The sequence below is a fragment of the Varroa destructor genome, unplaced genomic scaffold (genome assembly GCF_002443255.2).
Source record: "Varroa destructor unplaced genomic scaffold, Vdes_3.0 BEIS01000004.1, whole genome shotgun sequence".
NCBI lineage: Eukaryota > Metazoa > Arthropoda > Arachnida > Mesostigmata > Varroidae > Varroa > Varroa destructor.
In genome coordinates this window covers 44,487,814-44,503,149 of record NW_019211457.1, presented here as the reverse complement: position 1 = coordinate 44,503,149, position 15,336 = coordinate 44,487,814, and the positions used below count along the sequence as shown (strand labels likewise).

The following is a 15,336-nucleotide window of genomic DNA, read 5'->3' as shown; positions in this document are numbered from 1 at the left end:
GTAACACCATTAGAAAAAAATCTTGTTACTGAGTAATGACAAGTTATCAGAACTGTGAGAAACGCACGCTAAGCCGGCAATAAAGTATGGGCTTTTTTTAAAGACACGCGCTAACTGCTACATTTATAAAATCCGTTAGAATTACATAAATACGTTTTATTTTGATATACAAATAACTTGCTCGACCACATAGCTTATCTTTGTGCCAGGAATATTCCTAATTTTTCGTCACCTTTGCTTTGGAGCTTGCTTTGGAGACAAACACTAAGGGAATCCTTAGCACAAGGAACCTTCAAATCATAAACCGCATTCTCTGTCATGCCTGCAACCGACAAGTAAATCGACTCGAAAACGTTCAGGGGAAAACACGCTTTCCAGTAAAAGTAAAACGAAAACAAACTGTTTGTATGGCACAACTCCCTACCTATAAAACAGACAGCGCTTGTGTAAAGTCCTTGTCGCTTATCTAAAGTGTTAAGTCATCTGCATTTGTTTTAGGGACGAAAGCTAAGGGATGAAGTCTTCTGGTAGTCTTGGGACCTTCACTAACCCCCTAATGTCGTACCTGCGAAATAACAACATGTGCGCCTAGTAAGACACGGGTAATGGTGTGGCAGTATGACTCGATCTAGCGCAGATATCTATATTTTAGTATGCAATAGTCAAAAGAGCGCCCGCCGCACATTGATTTTACTATTCTTGCCTTCCGAACCTGGCGTAGAGTACTGTATTAAAGTAATTAGGTTACGTTGCAATAATTAGTAAAAGCAAATTACAAGTTCTGATTTAGTTCAATGTATGCCGATCATGACTTAGCATTGTAAGCTATTCAGACTATCGAATTTTACTGCACATTAATAACTAGACTACAGGCTACCTCAGTAACGAGCTGCACCTCATCCTGAATTGGAGGTGACGCAACAGCCGTGGATGACATCCTTCGAATGTTTTTTTCCGCTTATTCGTGATTTACGCTTAACGATGCAATGTCCTCGTTGATCGAACGATATCCAGAGACGACCAGCACAAAAAAACTACTTCAAGATACCTGCTAACGTTGTATTACACCGGACTGAATCCGCAATACACAGTACTTCGACGAGGTATTATATCGCACTGTTGAACTTCACGCGAGTGACCTCGAAATCGTTCAGCGGTCTCCGTAGCACAAGCACTTGTAACACAATCACCGATTGAATGAGGCAGCCAAATTTGAACGAAGCGGAGCTAGGCAAAGCTTAGACACTTGTCTTTCTTTTTTTGGTATCGTTGTGAGAAGCAGAGTCAGGAACTAGCGATAGTAACAGCCGCAGCAGCAGCAGCAGAAGCAAAGAAGGCAGCTATACGTCGACCAACAGACATTTACGGAACTATCCAGCCAGTCAGTTACAGGTCCGCACTGAAACCAGCTGAAATAGAAACTTAGCCTGTCGTCGTTCCGTCGCTAGCTGAACAGACAGACAGACAGACAAGCAGACGGGCACACAGCTCGCCGGCCACACGGTGCTCACCAACTTTGTTGACTCTTTTTCTCCTTCTTACACGTGCCAGTTGGCCGCAGGAGCTCGTTCCTCACGAGCCTTCTCGCCCTCGGTCGGGAGTTGAAGCACAGGGTCGGTGTCGCCAATACTGCCGATACCGCCGCTGTTTTCGCTGCTACGTCAACTGATGCCGTTTCTGTACCAAAGACCCACGAAGGTCGGCCCAGTCTGTTGCAGGCAATCGTCTACGCTGAGCTGCTGCTGCTGCTGCCGCCGCGTTACTTCGTTGCTGCCGAAGCCCGTGATAGTAACGCGTGTTGCTAACGCGTTCGTTGCTAATTTTGCTATCGAAAACGTTCAACCAAGAGCTACTCCTTCTGCTGCTGCTGCTGCTATCCAGTCAAAACGCTTGATGCCAGCCAGCAGTTCTGTGCGGAGCTTCACTACAGGGTATGCTGTTGCACGTATAGCGAATGCGGACGCGGACGGGGGGACAGCGAGGGAAGGCTACAATGAAAGCGAGTGGTATCTGCTTATCGACATTTATTTGCCTACTGTTTACTCACTACCTTGGCCAATACGCCGTTGCGTCTATTGGCAAGTCGTTCGCCGCCGCTTGCGAGTAGCAAGTTAACGGTATGGTCGCGAACAACATTCGCAATAGCTGGTACCGGAAACGGAGACCGTCTGCGCGACGTCAAAAGACGCCACAATCGTTTACGTGCATATGCGTTAGCCGCAAACTCACAACGATAGCGCAAAAAACATCGCACTTGTGGGTCTTGAGTGGCGCCGATGGTATGATGCTGGCGACGCTGCGTGAAACGTAACGGAATCGTTAACCGCCAGCTGTGGCTGCACAAGACTACTGCTATATTGTGAAGTAGCAGTACCGAATCTAAGAAGATCCAAGGAGAAGGATGGGAGACAGACGCCCAGCCCGGGCGGTCAGTGGGTCGGCGAATCAGAGAAGGTTTTTTTTCCAGCTGGCTGTACCATAATTCTGGCTGCATCAATAGTACCATGGATTTTGTTGACGTTGGACTGGGCATTGACTGGACTAAGCGCCATTCTGCTACAGAGTCACTATCGGATGCGTAATCGCATCAAATTACTATCACAGACTGCCTACAGTGCATATACGAATCGAGACAACGATAACTCTGTGATCGTAGCCACCATAACAGGACGAGGCCTGATTTCGTGCGCTCACTGCAACAGAATCTTGTTCACAGATATTTGCTAACAAAGACTTAGATTGGTAACTTGAACAAGAGTAGGTACTTTTTTTTTCGACTTATTAATTATCAAGGACTGTCCTTTAAAGCAGAAAGAAAATTTAGACTGGGACAAATTTTACGATCATCGAAAACGTAGAGAAACTGACATCTTAGGGGTATTTTGTATTGCTAATGATAAGATATGCCCGGAAGACGCGTCCATTAACATGCATCACCATGTTAATGGTTACGGTCAGTGTCTATCTGCCAAGTGATGCTTCAATCTCACCATGCTCGGCGACTTTTCGACGAAAAGTCACATAGTATGACACTTATGATTCGTTTGGTTTTTTTTTTTTTGTGTATAGGCGAGACTAACGCGAAATGCAGCGAACAAGAACCGTGTCAGCGGAAAAAAACAAAAAAAAAAAAAGGTCACACAGAAAAGATTCGGGACCCGCTGGTTTTTGATAGTAATAGTTGTTAATGATAACACACTTTATGCATTAACTTGCTATTAACTTATTTACTAACGATGGAATCGTCGTTTCAGCTACTCATCATTATAGTAAAATATATGTAACTTTAAAATTCTATCTCGATAAACATGACGTTGGACGGTCTGTTCTTAATCAATATTAAATATACTTGATCTCTAGTTGTTTCGGCTAGTTAATCTCAGCTTGTGTAAAAATTTTGAGTTGGTACGCTCTTAAGAGATCTTGTTGTGTTGCCGTACTCTCTAGATCTACGGTATCGAAGACGGCTGCATTGTAGGCGTCTCAATCAGCTCATTTAGCAATGGATCTTGAGAGACGAATGATAAAAAATGAATGTTATGAGTGTTATCTCGCCTAACTTTGACACACCCATCGCAGTGTAAACAATCCCATACTCCGGAATAGGCTTATTGCGCATTCCATCCTGCAGCCTGAGTGCCACAACCTGAGTTGAGATCAAATAGCTAAAAATGTCCTTAACAGTGATATGTATTCAAGATTTCTGACTGTGGACAAACTTTACGACGAGTCACTTATTACTTTCGATTCTTGCTATTTTTTGGGCATATTTTTTATCTTCATTATAGTTTCACAAAAAGATATTCTATCTTAAGTGAAGCAAATGATGAAATTTTCAATAATCGCTTTAGACCTTTTTATAGTCGTTAAATATTTTTCCAATCAGAATTATCTTTTACAATAGGCCACCTCGTTGCCAGAATATGTTTCTCCGGAATTAAAGTCCCAGTGCCTACAGAAGTTGAACGAGGTCGAATAGAAGGTTGTCCATGATTGTTCTCGGTTTTATACGAAAACATTCAATCAAATACGGATTTTTCAAGGATAGACAGCTACATTTGTGTTACGTCTGTCATATCAATTCCACCCCATCCCCCCTCAGGGTAGGCTGTGCTAAGAAAATAAGAGATACCTTTAGAATCGCGAACCATAAAACAAATATGGAAGGAAGTAAGCCTCTTTACCTCTCAACCAGTCACTCGTGTACACTACCTTGATTTCTGCCAGATCTAATATTTTTAGAAGCAATTTAAGCAATAAAATTCGTTGGCAGTTACTGGACGTTCGACGAGATATTATTGAACCTTGTATAGATGATAGTTGTATCATTGTACCCAGATCGTTATAGACGAGTTAGACTACGAGAAGTACCACTTTACCAAAAGTAAGCCCCCATAGAAGGGCCCATGTGAACAATTGGTTTGACCTGTTTAGATCCTGGCAGGATACTCTCTTCATCGAGCCGATTCAACATAATCAGAGTGATGTTTCACCGTGAATGGGTGGGTTAGATGGTTGGATATATTGAAATATGAAAATTAACAAAATGCAAAGATATTCCGTAATGCTTAGGCGACGCCATTAGTTAGTTATTAAAAACTAGCTAGTAACTACTGCTAATGGTAAACAAAAGCCCGTAATGTAGCGTATAGAGCAAGCTGGTGTGTAATTCGCAGTGCTGTTTGTAAGTTCTGTTTATTTGGGTTAAAGCTTATCATATTAACAGCCGTGTGTTATTAATTCAATCACAGATCATGTTGTCGAGAAGCTCTATCGTAGTTCTGTGGGTAGTTACTGCTCCCTAGTTTTATTCAGTAGAAAAATAATAGAGGGTGACAGTTAATAGCTGGCTGACCCTGCTAATAGATGTTTTTCGTAGAAAAATTTATACAAAAAATGACAAAATGATATCTATGGCTTGTCTGCATTTCTGCTAGACTTTAATAAACCGGCATCATGCAAATCAGATCTATAGCGTTTTAATGGACCCGCTGAAACAATGGGTATTCATGTGTGTGAACGGCCAGAAACAGCCTTGTTTCTGGGCTAAGGATTTCTCAGAATCACATACCTTGAAACAGTTTGTCAAAGTAAGCTGATGAATATCATCGCAGCGTCCTTGACTGCATGTGGAACACAATAGAATACCTCGGGTTTACAATGAGGCTTTGATCAATATCAAAACAACCTCCGCCAGCCCCGGCCATTATGTCTTGGTTTCTCGTAGGGTATTGCAACCAGTTTTAATGTCTAGCTGCGTTCCGTGTTCGTTTAAGCAGCGATATACGAAAGCGCGATCGGTCGGCTTTTCTCGGTTATACATGAGTCACTTTCAGTAGTTAATATTGGACTGCATGATACCATGAAGAAACAACATGTCGTACCCAAGCAAATCCGATTCTCAGCCAGTCTTTAATTTTTCTGCAAAAAAATTCAATTAAACTTTTCTTTCTAAATGTGCAATCCTAAGTGTGTATGCTAGAACTCATGTAGCTAAAAGAGCGAAGTTTCCTAGTGGTGTATATCTGGATACTTTGAACCGCTAGCGTTCTTACGTTATCTAATTGATCTTGTCACTGGACGATCTATTCCTGTTTACACACTGTTGAAATTTTATATTCCTAAATTTGAACGTATCTACCTTCACTGACTAAGACTCAAATCATTATTATCGGTAACTCAGTCGTCCAAAACGAGGCATGCTCAAACAGATTCGAACTATATTTAGTTCGCCACAGAGTAAAATCAACGTTACAATGGGTTTTCTAATACGAAACTATATCTATTTGTGGATAAAAATACGCCCATTCTAACACGTTGGACTCTCATGCACAGTACCGTATTTCAGAGTTCGCTCCATGTTCTGGACAAGCCACTACCCATTTTGAATACATTCTTATCGATGTCCATTCTTAACGGTGTATTTATGTTTTAAATTTTCTCATCAAAAGTAGCTGAACTAAAACCAGCTTGGAACCCTGATCTCTCCGCTATTTTTTAGCGCCTTTAAACACGCGACGCAATGCCTGGTTTAAATCTAAGATCTACTCACAATTCCAATGTTTGGCTGGTGATTCTCACAAAGCCATACCTATCCGCAAAATGGCTCTTCTGTTTACCCCTACTTAAGTTATTGACCCACTAAAAGCTTTTTTTTTTTACACGCAAAAGAAACGTTAACACCATCTTCCGTACACTCTACAGACCTTCCGCCGCTACTGTTCGTGGCACAGCCATACAAATCGTCATTTCGACCTTTTCCACACGCGAAATATAAACGTTCTATCAATAGCTACCGACAACTGTGAAAAAACGCTCTGTTGTATTTTGTTTTATCTCAACATCGTTAAAGACAAAAACACAGGTACACAAGCAGCTTAAAACACTTGATGCTATATTTAACTACTTTAGTATTGTTTTTATAAGCAGACTGAGTGGGCTCAAGAACAGAGCCTTCTCGCTGGTAGGCTACAAAAAACTCTTTGTGTTTCTTTTTTCACGGTACTAGATTAAATTATAATTTTAAAACAACTTGTTTTATTTAGATTTTTACCGTTCTTAAAAAAATCAACCATGTGTATAAGTGTTTTGTGTATTGTTATTATTATTGTGTGAAAATCCCAGCTCCGTTAGAATATCCCTATGAAACGTTGCCCCGCCCATGCGACCAGTTTAACAGACTGGCGTCGGATCATTTTACAAACGCTTTCAGTTAACAAGCAATATTCGGTAGGGCAACTTCTGCCGGAAAAATTGAGCAACGAATCTATATGCTCATGTCTTCTAATACTCATTGAACTTATAATCGAGATAGACAATACAATGGCACTTTTATTTCGTCCATAACAAGTTGATAACAAGATTCAAGCCGGTACCTGAGTAGCTGTCTGGTTACGTGCGTCTAGTATCCAGCAGCATATAGGTTAGAAATCGACTTACTCCCTTTTGTCTCTTACCTACGACCATCTATTAGCCTAAAGTTTGCATAACTTTGCCCCCGACGCCGTACATGATTACGATTACTAGTGTTGGTAAAATAAGTTACCATCTAAAAGGACGCGGCCTAATTTTATGAGGAATAGACGATTAACTTAGCTACGTTCTGTCCTAGTAATAGGTTAACAGGTTTGCAACAAATGCAACACAGCCTGCCGTCGAAGAGCTATTCTATATCAATACGGTACTGAACAATTCCATCATTTCAGTAACGCATTCACGACATCTGAATATTGCACACATGTTCTAATTTGACTGCGTCGATCACCGAAATGCCCCTCTAATCGTAGTACGCACGGAATCACTTCGTTTGTGCGGCTGATTGTTATTTGGTCACAAATCCAACCGCCGTATATAACGTACGTCTTCACTAAAGACCGTAAATCTGTGCAATCTACGTTGGCATAAAAGGTTATTTTTATCTACACTATGTCATTTTAAAGGGGAAGGAGTTCCTGCACAGCCGAGCGAAACACGTTAGACACACGTCTGCGATGATCCTTTCGCGAAGAGAGGAAATCTGTTCTTCTATTTGGTACGTGTATTAGCCATGGATATCTTCGGTGAACGACGATATCATCTGGCGCAACAGCGTCCACGAGCCGCCTAATATAATTGTGATTATAATTGACTAATTATAAAAACTTCCGCGGGCATAGCAATCACAACTATTTGACACTATTATTCCGCGTGGTTATGTCCACAAGCGCACACTGTTATATCGTAAATGTCTGTGTAGCAGCTAGTCGACATTACGAAAGAATATCTGGTAGATTATATGGAAAAAAAGTCAAAACTTTCTTTGTCCGAGACCTCCCCCAGACCGCACAACACCCCTCTGTTTATTTATCTGTATTCGAATGGATCTGCACAGCAGTTTCATATGTCTCTTTTTCTGTACAATCCAATAACTAAACTTTCCTCATCCCTATGAGTTCCTAGAACAACGTCAGAGATCACTACAACCTCTATATATATAGCAAATATACATAAGTGGTATAGCTATTTCTACGCGATTTTGACACTAAATTGAAATTTTTCTACTCAGTAAACTAAACCAGCATTCAGGAGGACTCTAGTTGAATCTATGAGTTTGTGTTGCAATTATGAACGATGGAAAGTAAGAAGAAGTTGTCAACAAACGTATTAGACGGTGGCGTGTCTACGGCATCCAATGAGAAATTACTTTCTAGCTTCACAATAAACAGCTCCCCTTCGCGTTGCTAACATATCGTCGCTTGGTAAGCAAAACACATTCATTTGTTAATTCTAGATATTTACGGGGTCGCTCCAGGTTTGTTTCACGAAATTAAACACCGATCTATGTTTAGTGGTGAGGCAAATTACCAATTTGCTCTACCACTATACAGCTAATGTCCAAAAATAGGCCGTAGAAACCCTTCGACGACTCTAACAGGCAGTTCATTGTAGCACAAAATACATTTGCCAGATTGGCCTTCCCTAGAATTGCTGTAAGCAGTTTTATGTAGCGTTATATATTGCCTTGGTAGCGTATGACGGGGCAAACATCATGGACACTATTTTCGTAGGCCAAAAAAAATGCCCTGTTTTGAGCAGGCCCTTCGACGGATGTCGCAACGGACATTAAACTTATCTTCGCCCTGACGGGACATTATTTACGTCGGCGCCGTTTCGGCTGACGAGTCAGCCCCCTGAAAGGGCATGGAGGAAAAAGTGGCAGCTATAATGAGACACGAGATTGTTCCTTAACTAACTACTTGGGGTCTAGCAGCCGCCTGTGTACCACACACTGTGTCTTTATTTTTTTATTTGAACCGACTTACTGATTCTATATTGGATATTGGTCCCGTGTGAAAGTACGCTTTATCAGCAAGTTCCACCGATTTCTCCTCTGTGTCAAAACATGACCGTTAGTGCGACTTGGGCAGCCAATAGGCGTATTACACATGGCAATTTGGTAATTACAGCACGACTGTACAGATATAGTTTTTAAGAATTGATTACCCTAAACTGATGTTTTTACAGTAGAAGATACACCTGGTTTCATAAGAGTGTTAGTGGGTAACAAACACCCTATCTCGTACTACTTGTGGAAAAGCCATATCAAGTCCAAGTCAGTCAACCTGGTAAAAGCCGCTGTCATAAAGAGCATCATATTGACCACTAACACGAGTAGTGAATAACAGCATATTATTGGCCCTAAAAAGGAAGAAAACCATATGCTCTTTCTATCTAGATTATATGTTCAAATTGGTCAAAATTATAAAAACGTAAATATTTTATATCTTCCTGAGAACCTACAGCTGATTCAAAAGTCTTCGACGTATCTTGCGTACATTATACATTAACCAAATACGTGGATCTTCTCAAAAGTATCCTAAGTCTGGGTGTCATGTTGCTCGCATCAGTGCAATGGGCCATAAACTTGCATTTATTATACCAATAATGTCCTGCTTTCCTTTCTCGGACCCATGTCTTAACTGGAGGGAAAGAAATACTGCGGATGTCTGCCGTCGGACTCTCTGGCTGCGTTAACTGGACCTTTTACTTTCGCTGTGAATTTATTTTTGTGCAGTTACCGCCATGTCGTCGGTTGCCTATGACATTAGCCTACTCTAGTAGGACAACATTACGACTCTAGGCTCATCGTGTCCAACATGGAGATCTCACGTTGTTCAGGCGGGTCCTTTTGCCAGACTAATGCGACCACACCATAGCGAGTGACAGATGGCCATGTTGGCAGCCCCGAAGATAAACGTTACTTCGAGGACCTAAAGCTACCATCTAACTATAGAGGATAGCGCAATAGTTTCATTAGTTCTTCTGACGAAAGGTTTAATATCTAGTGGCTTTTAGCCACTAGATAATAAACCTGTAGTAAATACAAGGTAAAACTGGCCGACAATTGATAAAACACGATTTGATTGGTGATCCTAGACTCACAATCGGTACGAAGTATAGAAGGTAATTAGCGTTTTTTTTGACTGAATAATTAATCAAGAATCAATATTTACGGTAATGCGCTGCTGTTTAGTGAACTGCGTGTGACTGGTGTGCAGTTTCAACGCACTAAAATGAAATTCAAAGTATCTAAATGTTTCTCCCCTGATCTAGACCATAAATGTGAAAAACTAAAAATTACCTTTATATAAAATTTCCATCGATTTGTTTATATTATATTTTCATTTATATTGTTTATTTTATAAACGCATATAAAAATATGAAGGTTCTTTCTGCTGGGCGCTCTTTAATTTGGTAACATTTTCTGCACTCCTGAGTCATTTTGACGGAATAGCAGACTTCTACGATATTATATAACAGCATTATATGACCAGCGGCAGAGGAGCTCTGCTCAGTATTTTCCAGACTATTCCACCTGAATAAAGCTATGATGGATGGTGATATTACACATTTGTAGGGCTAAGTGTACGGAAGTATGGATTAAACTACGAAAACGATGAAACTTTTCTACTATTATTCGTATTCTTACCCCACAGAGGTTTCCATCATGTGCGACCGGTGTCGTGACGCAGGCAGCAACAGCAGCGTAGAAGAGTTTATCATTCGACCTCAGAAACGTGCGCATAGCGGAGACGTGATTGACTACCATCTTGGGAAATCCTGTGAAGGTCTGTTGTGCACCAGACTAACTTTCAGAGAACCTAACCCCTTTCAGTACGTTCACATGCTTATCATTAGTGCTAAGGTTAGCGTACATATATCTTAAAACGTTGATCTTTTAACCGTTCATATTTTTTGTCTGATAGGAAAACATTTCAGTGTTGCCAAACTAGTTGCCTTCTATTTCTGTTTGCAAATCTCTGTCGTTATATACGTTCTGGAGAATGAAGGACTGTGTTAGACCTATCAGCTCGCCTGTTCGTTGGAACACCAATACTGTAGGCGCTGTGAATACCATTTCAAATCTATTACGGTAAAGGAAATAAACGCAAATTTTGGTAATCAATAGATAACCAATTATCTAGATCTTTTCAATCTATGATATATGACGACGATATCGTAGGTTATCTTAGGGTAGGTGAAGGAAAGTTTGCTACGCTCATTTAAAATCACTTAGCTATAGTTATTAAGTATTACTGAACCATGGAATATTTTTTGAAGAAACTATTCTTAAGCAGGTAGTAGAATCTTGATTCGTAATGATGTTGGCCGTGCTTTTCTATGATCTGACATATAGTGAACGAAAATGTTATAGGATCTAACTGACATGATCATTTAAAGAACGTTTAGCGTTCCATATTCAACCAACATCTCAAAACGTTTCATAAATTCTGGAGTCATCTGAAGGATCTACAAAGAAATACCCAATTACGCATTGTATATGATAGCGAAAAGTGACAAAGCCCTTAAGCTTGATGAACTACCATAGTTAATAAAGATAAAAACCAACGTATCGCATAGTGGCGTATAAGTAGATTTTACATGGTTGACCTACTTCTCTCACCATGACATGCTTCAATCTGGCCCCTACTGTTGCAAAAAAACCGTGAAATTATAACATAAACACTGCACTCGTCAGCTCGAAAGCCAATGAATGTTAAGTTACAGATTGGTACCACCTACCTTTTAGGTAACTATAGATCACATCGAGTGTACGAGTTATCGAGAAAGGAGCGTCTACATTTTATTTATTCTTATTAGCTTTACATGATTACTATTAATTTGTTTTATCATTAGTATCATCTCTCTCCTCATAATCCTCTTCCTCTTTCATAATCGTTATTACTTCATGTCTACTATAATAACTTTCCATTTAATTTTTTCTAACTATTGTTACTATTATAATTTTTATTATTATGACTACTTTATTATTCCTTCGTCGCCGGGTGTTTCTTACTCGTTGTATATCGACTACTACTTAAATCCCAACTTTATTCGCAGATCTTCATTTAGCATTGTCTACTATAGGAAATGGTCTACGTTTTCCCACTCAGTTCTGTGTAGTCTCGCCATCAATAGGATTAGCATAAACGGTGCCGACGACACATATTGGTGAGCAATGCGAGACCTTGCTAGCTTAGCTAGCTCGTGCTAGTTCCTACAGTGGGCGGATCGTCACATTGTGACAGTCGATCGCGTCTTCATTAGACTTTGCTTGTCCGCGTGCCCCATTCTCCCAACCTTTGCCTACGTCGACCTGTCGAACGTGTCCATGACTGTACTATTCATGTATTTGCCATTATTCGGTTTTTTCATTTGCATCTCAAAACCTTTTTCCTTCATATCAGGTCCAATATACAGGTGATGGAGCCATATGTAACGATAGATAGCTATACAGCTGTAGCAATCTCGGTAACGATTATCCTATACTATTTTCACCAGGAGTTTTCAGCGTAGCCGTTGCCACCTGGTAGCGTAAACACTCACAACGATGAATTCAGCAGAAGGTTGATGCATCTTTTCGTCAATTTCGTAGCCAGCCAATGAATATGTTGGATTCTCATCATTGGTTTTGCAATTATCAGTTATTCAGTCATCTGCACGCACTGTCTCTTATAGTTGCTCGCGTAGTCTTTTGCTGTTACCATACAATTAACAGGTGATTATTTTTCTCTGATGTTATGGTATGGTATACTTTGTCCTATTTTATCCTCCTGTCCTAGGGTTATCGTAATTATTATCCGCTATGATCTCTACTAGCGTATTACTGAGGGGTTATTTGCAAGGATTAGATCTCCTACCCGAACGCACGCACTTTCGTCCCGTTCATCCAGTCGTTAGCCTGATAATTTACAGCGCACCGTTTATCTAATTGGTGTATATTTCTAACGTCACTTAAACACCATCGAGGACGCGCCATTAGCGAGTTAGTTACAGCCATGTTTTTTGGTTGGTGCCGCTCACTGATGTAAATATCATCTCGTGCACCTGCGTAAGTGTCCTGTCAATCGTGCTACTTCTATCCACTTCGTTTCTAATATATCCATTCGTTTTATTCTCAAGCAACAATCAGAGAAAAAAAAACTAGCGAGATAAATACATCAAATCATTTGCACACATCCACCCTTCCTGATGACTGAGTATATTTTTTTTAACTGCTGAAAAACTTATGTACTTTTAGGGAATTTCCATGTAAACTTACGTCTGCCGCAATCATTAGACCTATTGAATAACAACAATGATTTTGTCAATTTTCTTTCTTTCTTTCTTTCTGTCGTTTAGTGTACGATTTTGTACATTTGTGACTACTGATTGCTTGGTTCTATACTGAGTCTATAATACGTAAGCACCGTCCAGTTTTATTGTGACTTTGCAAATAATCGGTCACGGACAGGTCTAAAGTCGATTTAGGTATTTTATCAAATACCATTGATGAACAATAGGAGGATATGGAGGTAATTAGTTCCTTTTAGCGTTGCGACGTCAATCGGTGTGACCGTACCCTGACTCAAATAATCACTCATAAAACTATGCCGCGTAGGTCCTCGTTTGACTTATTGTCAATCATTCATGAACTTCGAAAACCGTTCAAAGCTTACGCTAGATCTCGTTGCATGCGGCGGGACCCCGCACCACTCTCGTCACCTTCCGTAAACACGGCCTCTTGCATGCATTTTTTGCGTTCCCGTCAGCCTTACGCCACGCCTATGTAGATCATCTGCAAATTACGTAGGCGTATCCTACGCCCAGGCGGTAGTTCAACCGGGTTGCAAGTCTGGTCACTACCCTTTATACTCGTCCTTTGTATCAGAAAATGCGTCACAATTCGCCTCGAACATTAATAATAATATAATTAAAAGTTCGTCTCTGTTCGATTTTCAGTAGAGAGAAAAATACGGTATGCGCGATTGTTCGCACTTAATGAGTATTGTATACGCTACGTACTACATATAATAAATGATTCAAGTAGTAGTGCTATAATTAATTATAATTCTTTGAATGTTTTAACAATTGATTACTGTCGTCTGCATCGGCATTATCATATGTATATATATATATATATAGTAATCTATTATAGGTTCTTATATACAATTATAGTTTGAACAATGGTATGTTCAGTCAGTTATATTGCAGTACGTTGTTGTAGATGTTATCTGCGTTTACACCTCTAACGAAAGAAGAGGTTTTCCATTTTTCCTCGCTGTCTGCCTTTGCCTATTAAAATCCAATGTATAATATCCTTTCCCACTGAGTACTTAATAAACCATCGAACTGGCTCCAGTTTATGTTTAAGCTGCACCATAAACACATCCATGTTCCTGAGGGGAACAGCAGATACGACTCGAGCTATTTTAGCATTCAAGACGCATGAGCAGAACTTCATTTCATATTAGGAACGTCTGAGTACTGATGCCAGCCTAGAGAAGATTCCCATTAAAAATATTTGTGGCTAATATCTGTAGCAGCACAACTATCATCAGGAGCCATTGTTATTATTATAACCGCTTATTGCTATTGATATTTGATTTGAGATGCTGTTTTAAAGTCACTTTCTGATCGAATATACAAGCTTTTGCGAATTGAATAAACTTTCGCCCGACTTCTCCGACGTGCATACGGAATCACACACAAATCTTGACGGTATCACAGCGCGTGAGCATTGAGCAGAGCTCGTTGATCCCCTGTTAGCGAGATGGATCTCGAACGCTACCGCCTCCGCAGCCCCGGCGTATCATCCCGCTTAATCTGTTTTCATCGTTCCGTCATGGAACGCTCATTGCACGTGTACGCTATTCACGCTACACAGCGAACTATCGTTTTGTCATGTTTCGCTGTGTCACTGTCTTTTCTACCGTTTTTCTATACAGACGTTACGTCAACTCTTAGTTCGTATAATGTGCTTTTACTGATCCGAGATCTGGTTATTGTTCCGCCTTTCAAGCAGCTGAGCACATCACCTGAGCGAACGTGGGCATGCGCATTCTTCAGTCTACATCGGATATTCTTTTCCGATACTGAATTTGCTATTCTCATTAAACTGTCGCTATTTTTTTTGGTGTTAAAAATTGGGCATTGTTATGACAGAGTTGTGACAGAGGAAGGCCCTAGATAGGCAAAAAAAAAAAATTGTTTCCAATTGACGAAAAAGCGTCTATATTTTTTGGTGCAAAGCTTTGATGATTTGCTTAGACATAGCTCAAGAATTCACTGGTGCAAAAATCATCATGATATTTTCAAATCAATGCTCTCAGAAGCTAGACTCGTTTGAATGTCGTTTTGACATTGATCCTTCATCGATATCGTATGGCTTTGATGCATGAAAAATACCAAGGCCGACACGATGAACTTCATAGCGATTAGTAGCAATATTTCGAGCCATTTTACATTTTGACAGGGGAGCCTTGGACGAGGCCTAACAATCGCCATTGAGAATATCAAGTATCCAATTATTTATGC

The 15,336-nt window shown here is 40.3% G+C and overlaps 1 protein-coding gene and 1 long non-coding RNA gene across 3 annotated transcripts in view; one reads left to right on the top strand and one right to left on the bottom strand.

The window, feature by feature from the left end:
• The window catches only part of LOC111250258 (tetratricopeptide repeat protein 39B-like), a 164,128-nt gene extending 161,628 nt beyond the window's left edge, over positions 1-2,500 (bottom strand). The window contains exon 1 of the mRNA XM_022805179.2: positions 878-2,500. Within this exon, the coding sequence (XP_022660914.1) occupies positions 878-937 (60 nt within the window). The 5' untranslated portion in view covers positions 938-2,500. The remainder of the gene's footprint in view (positions 1-877) is intronic.
• Positions 1-10,959, top strand: part of LOC111250260 (uncharacterized) — a 38,806-nt gene extending 27,847 nt beyond the window's left edge. For both annotated transcript variants that reach the window (XR_015326687.1, XR_002673260.2), the window contains exon 2: positions 10,476-10,959. This is a non-coding gene — a long non-coding RNA (uncharacterized LOC111250260). The remainder of the gene's footprint in view (positions 1-10,475) is intronic.
• The last annotated feature ends 4,377 nt before the right edge of the window (positions 10,960-15,336 follow it).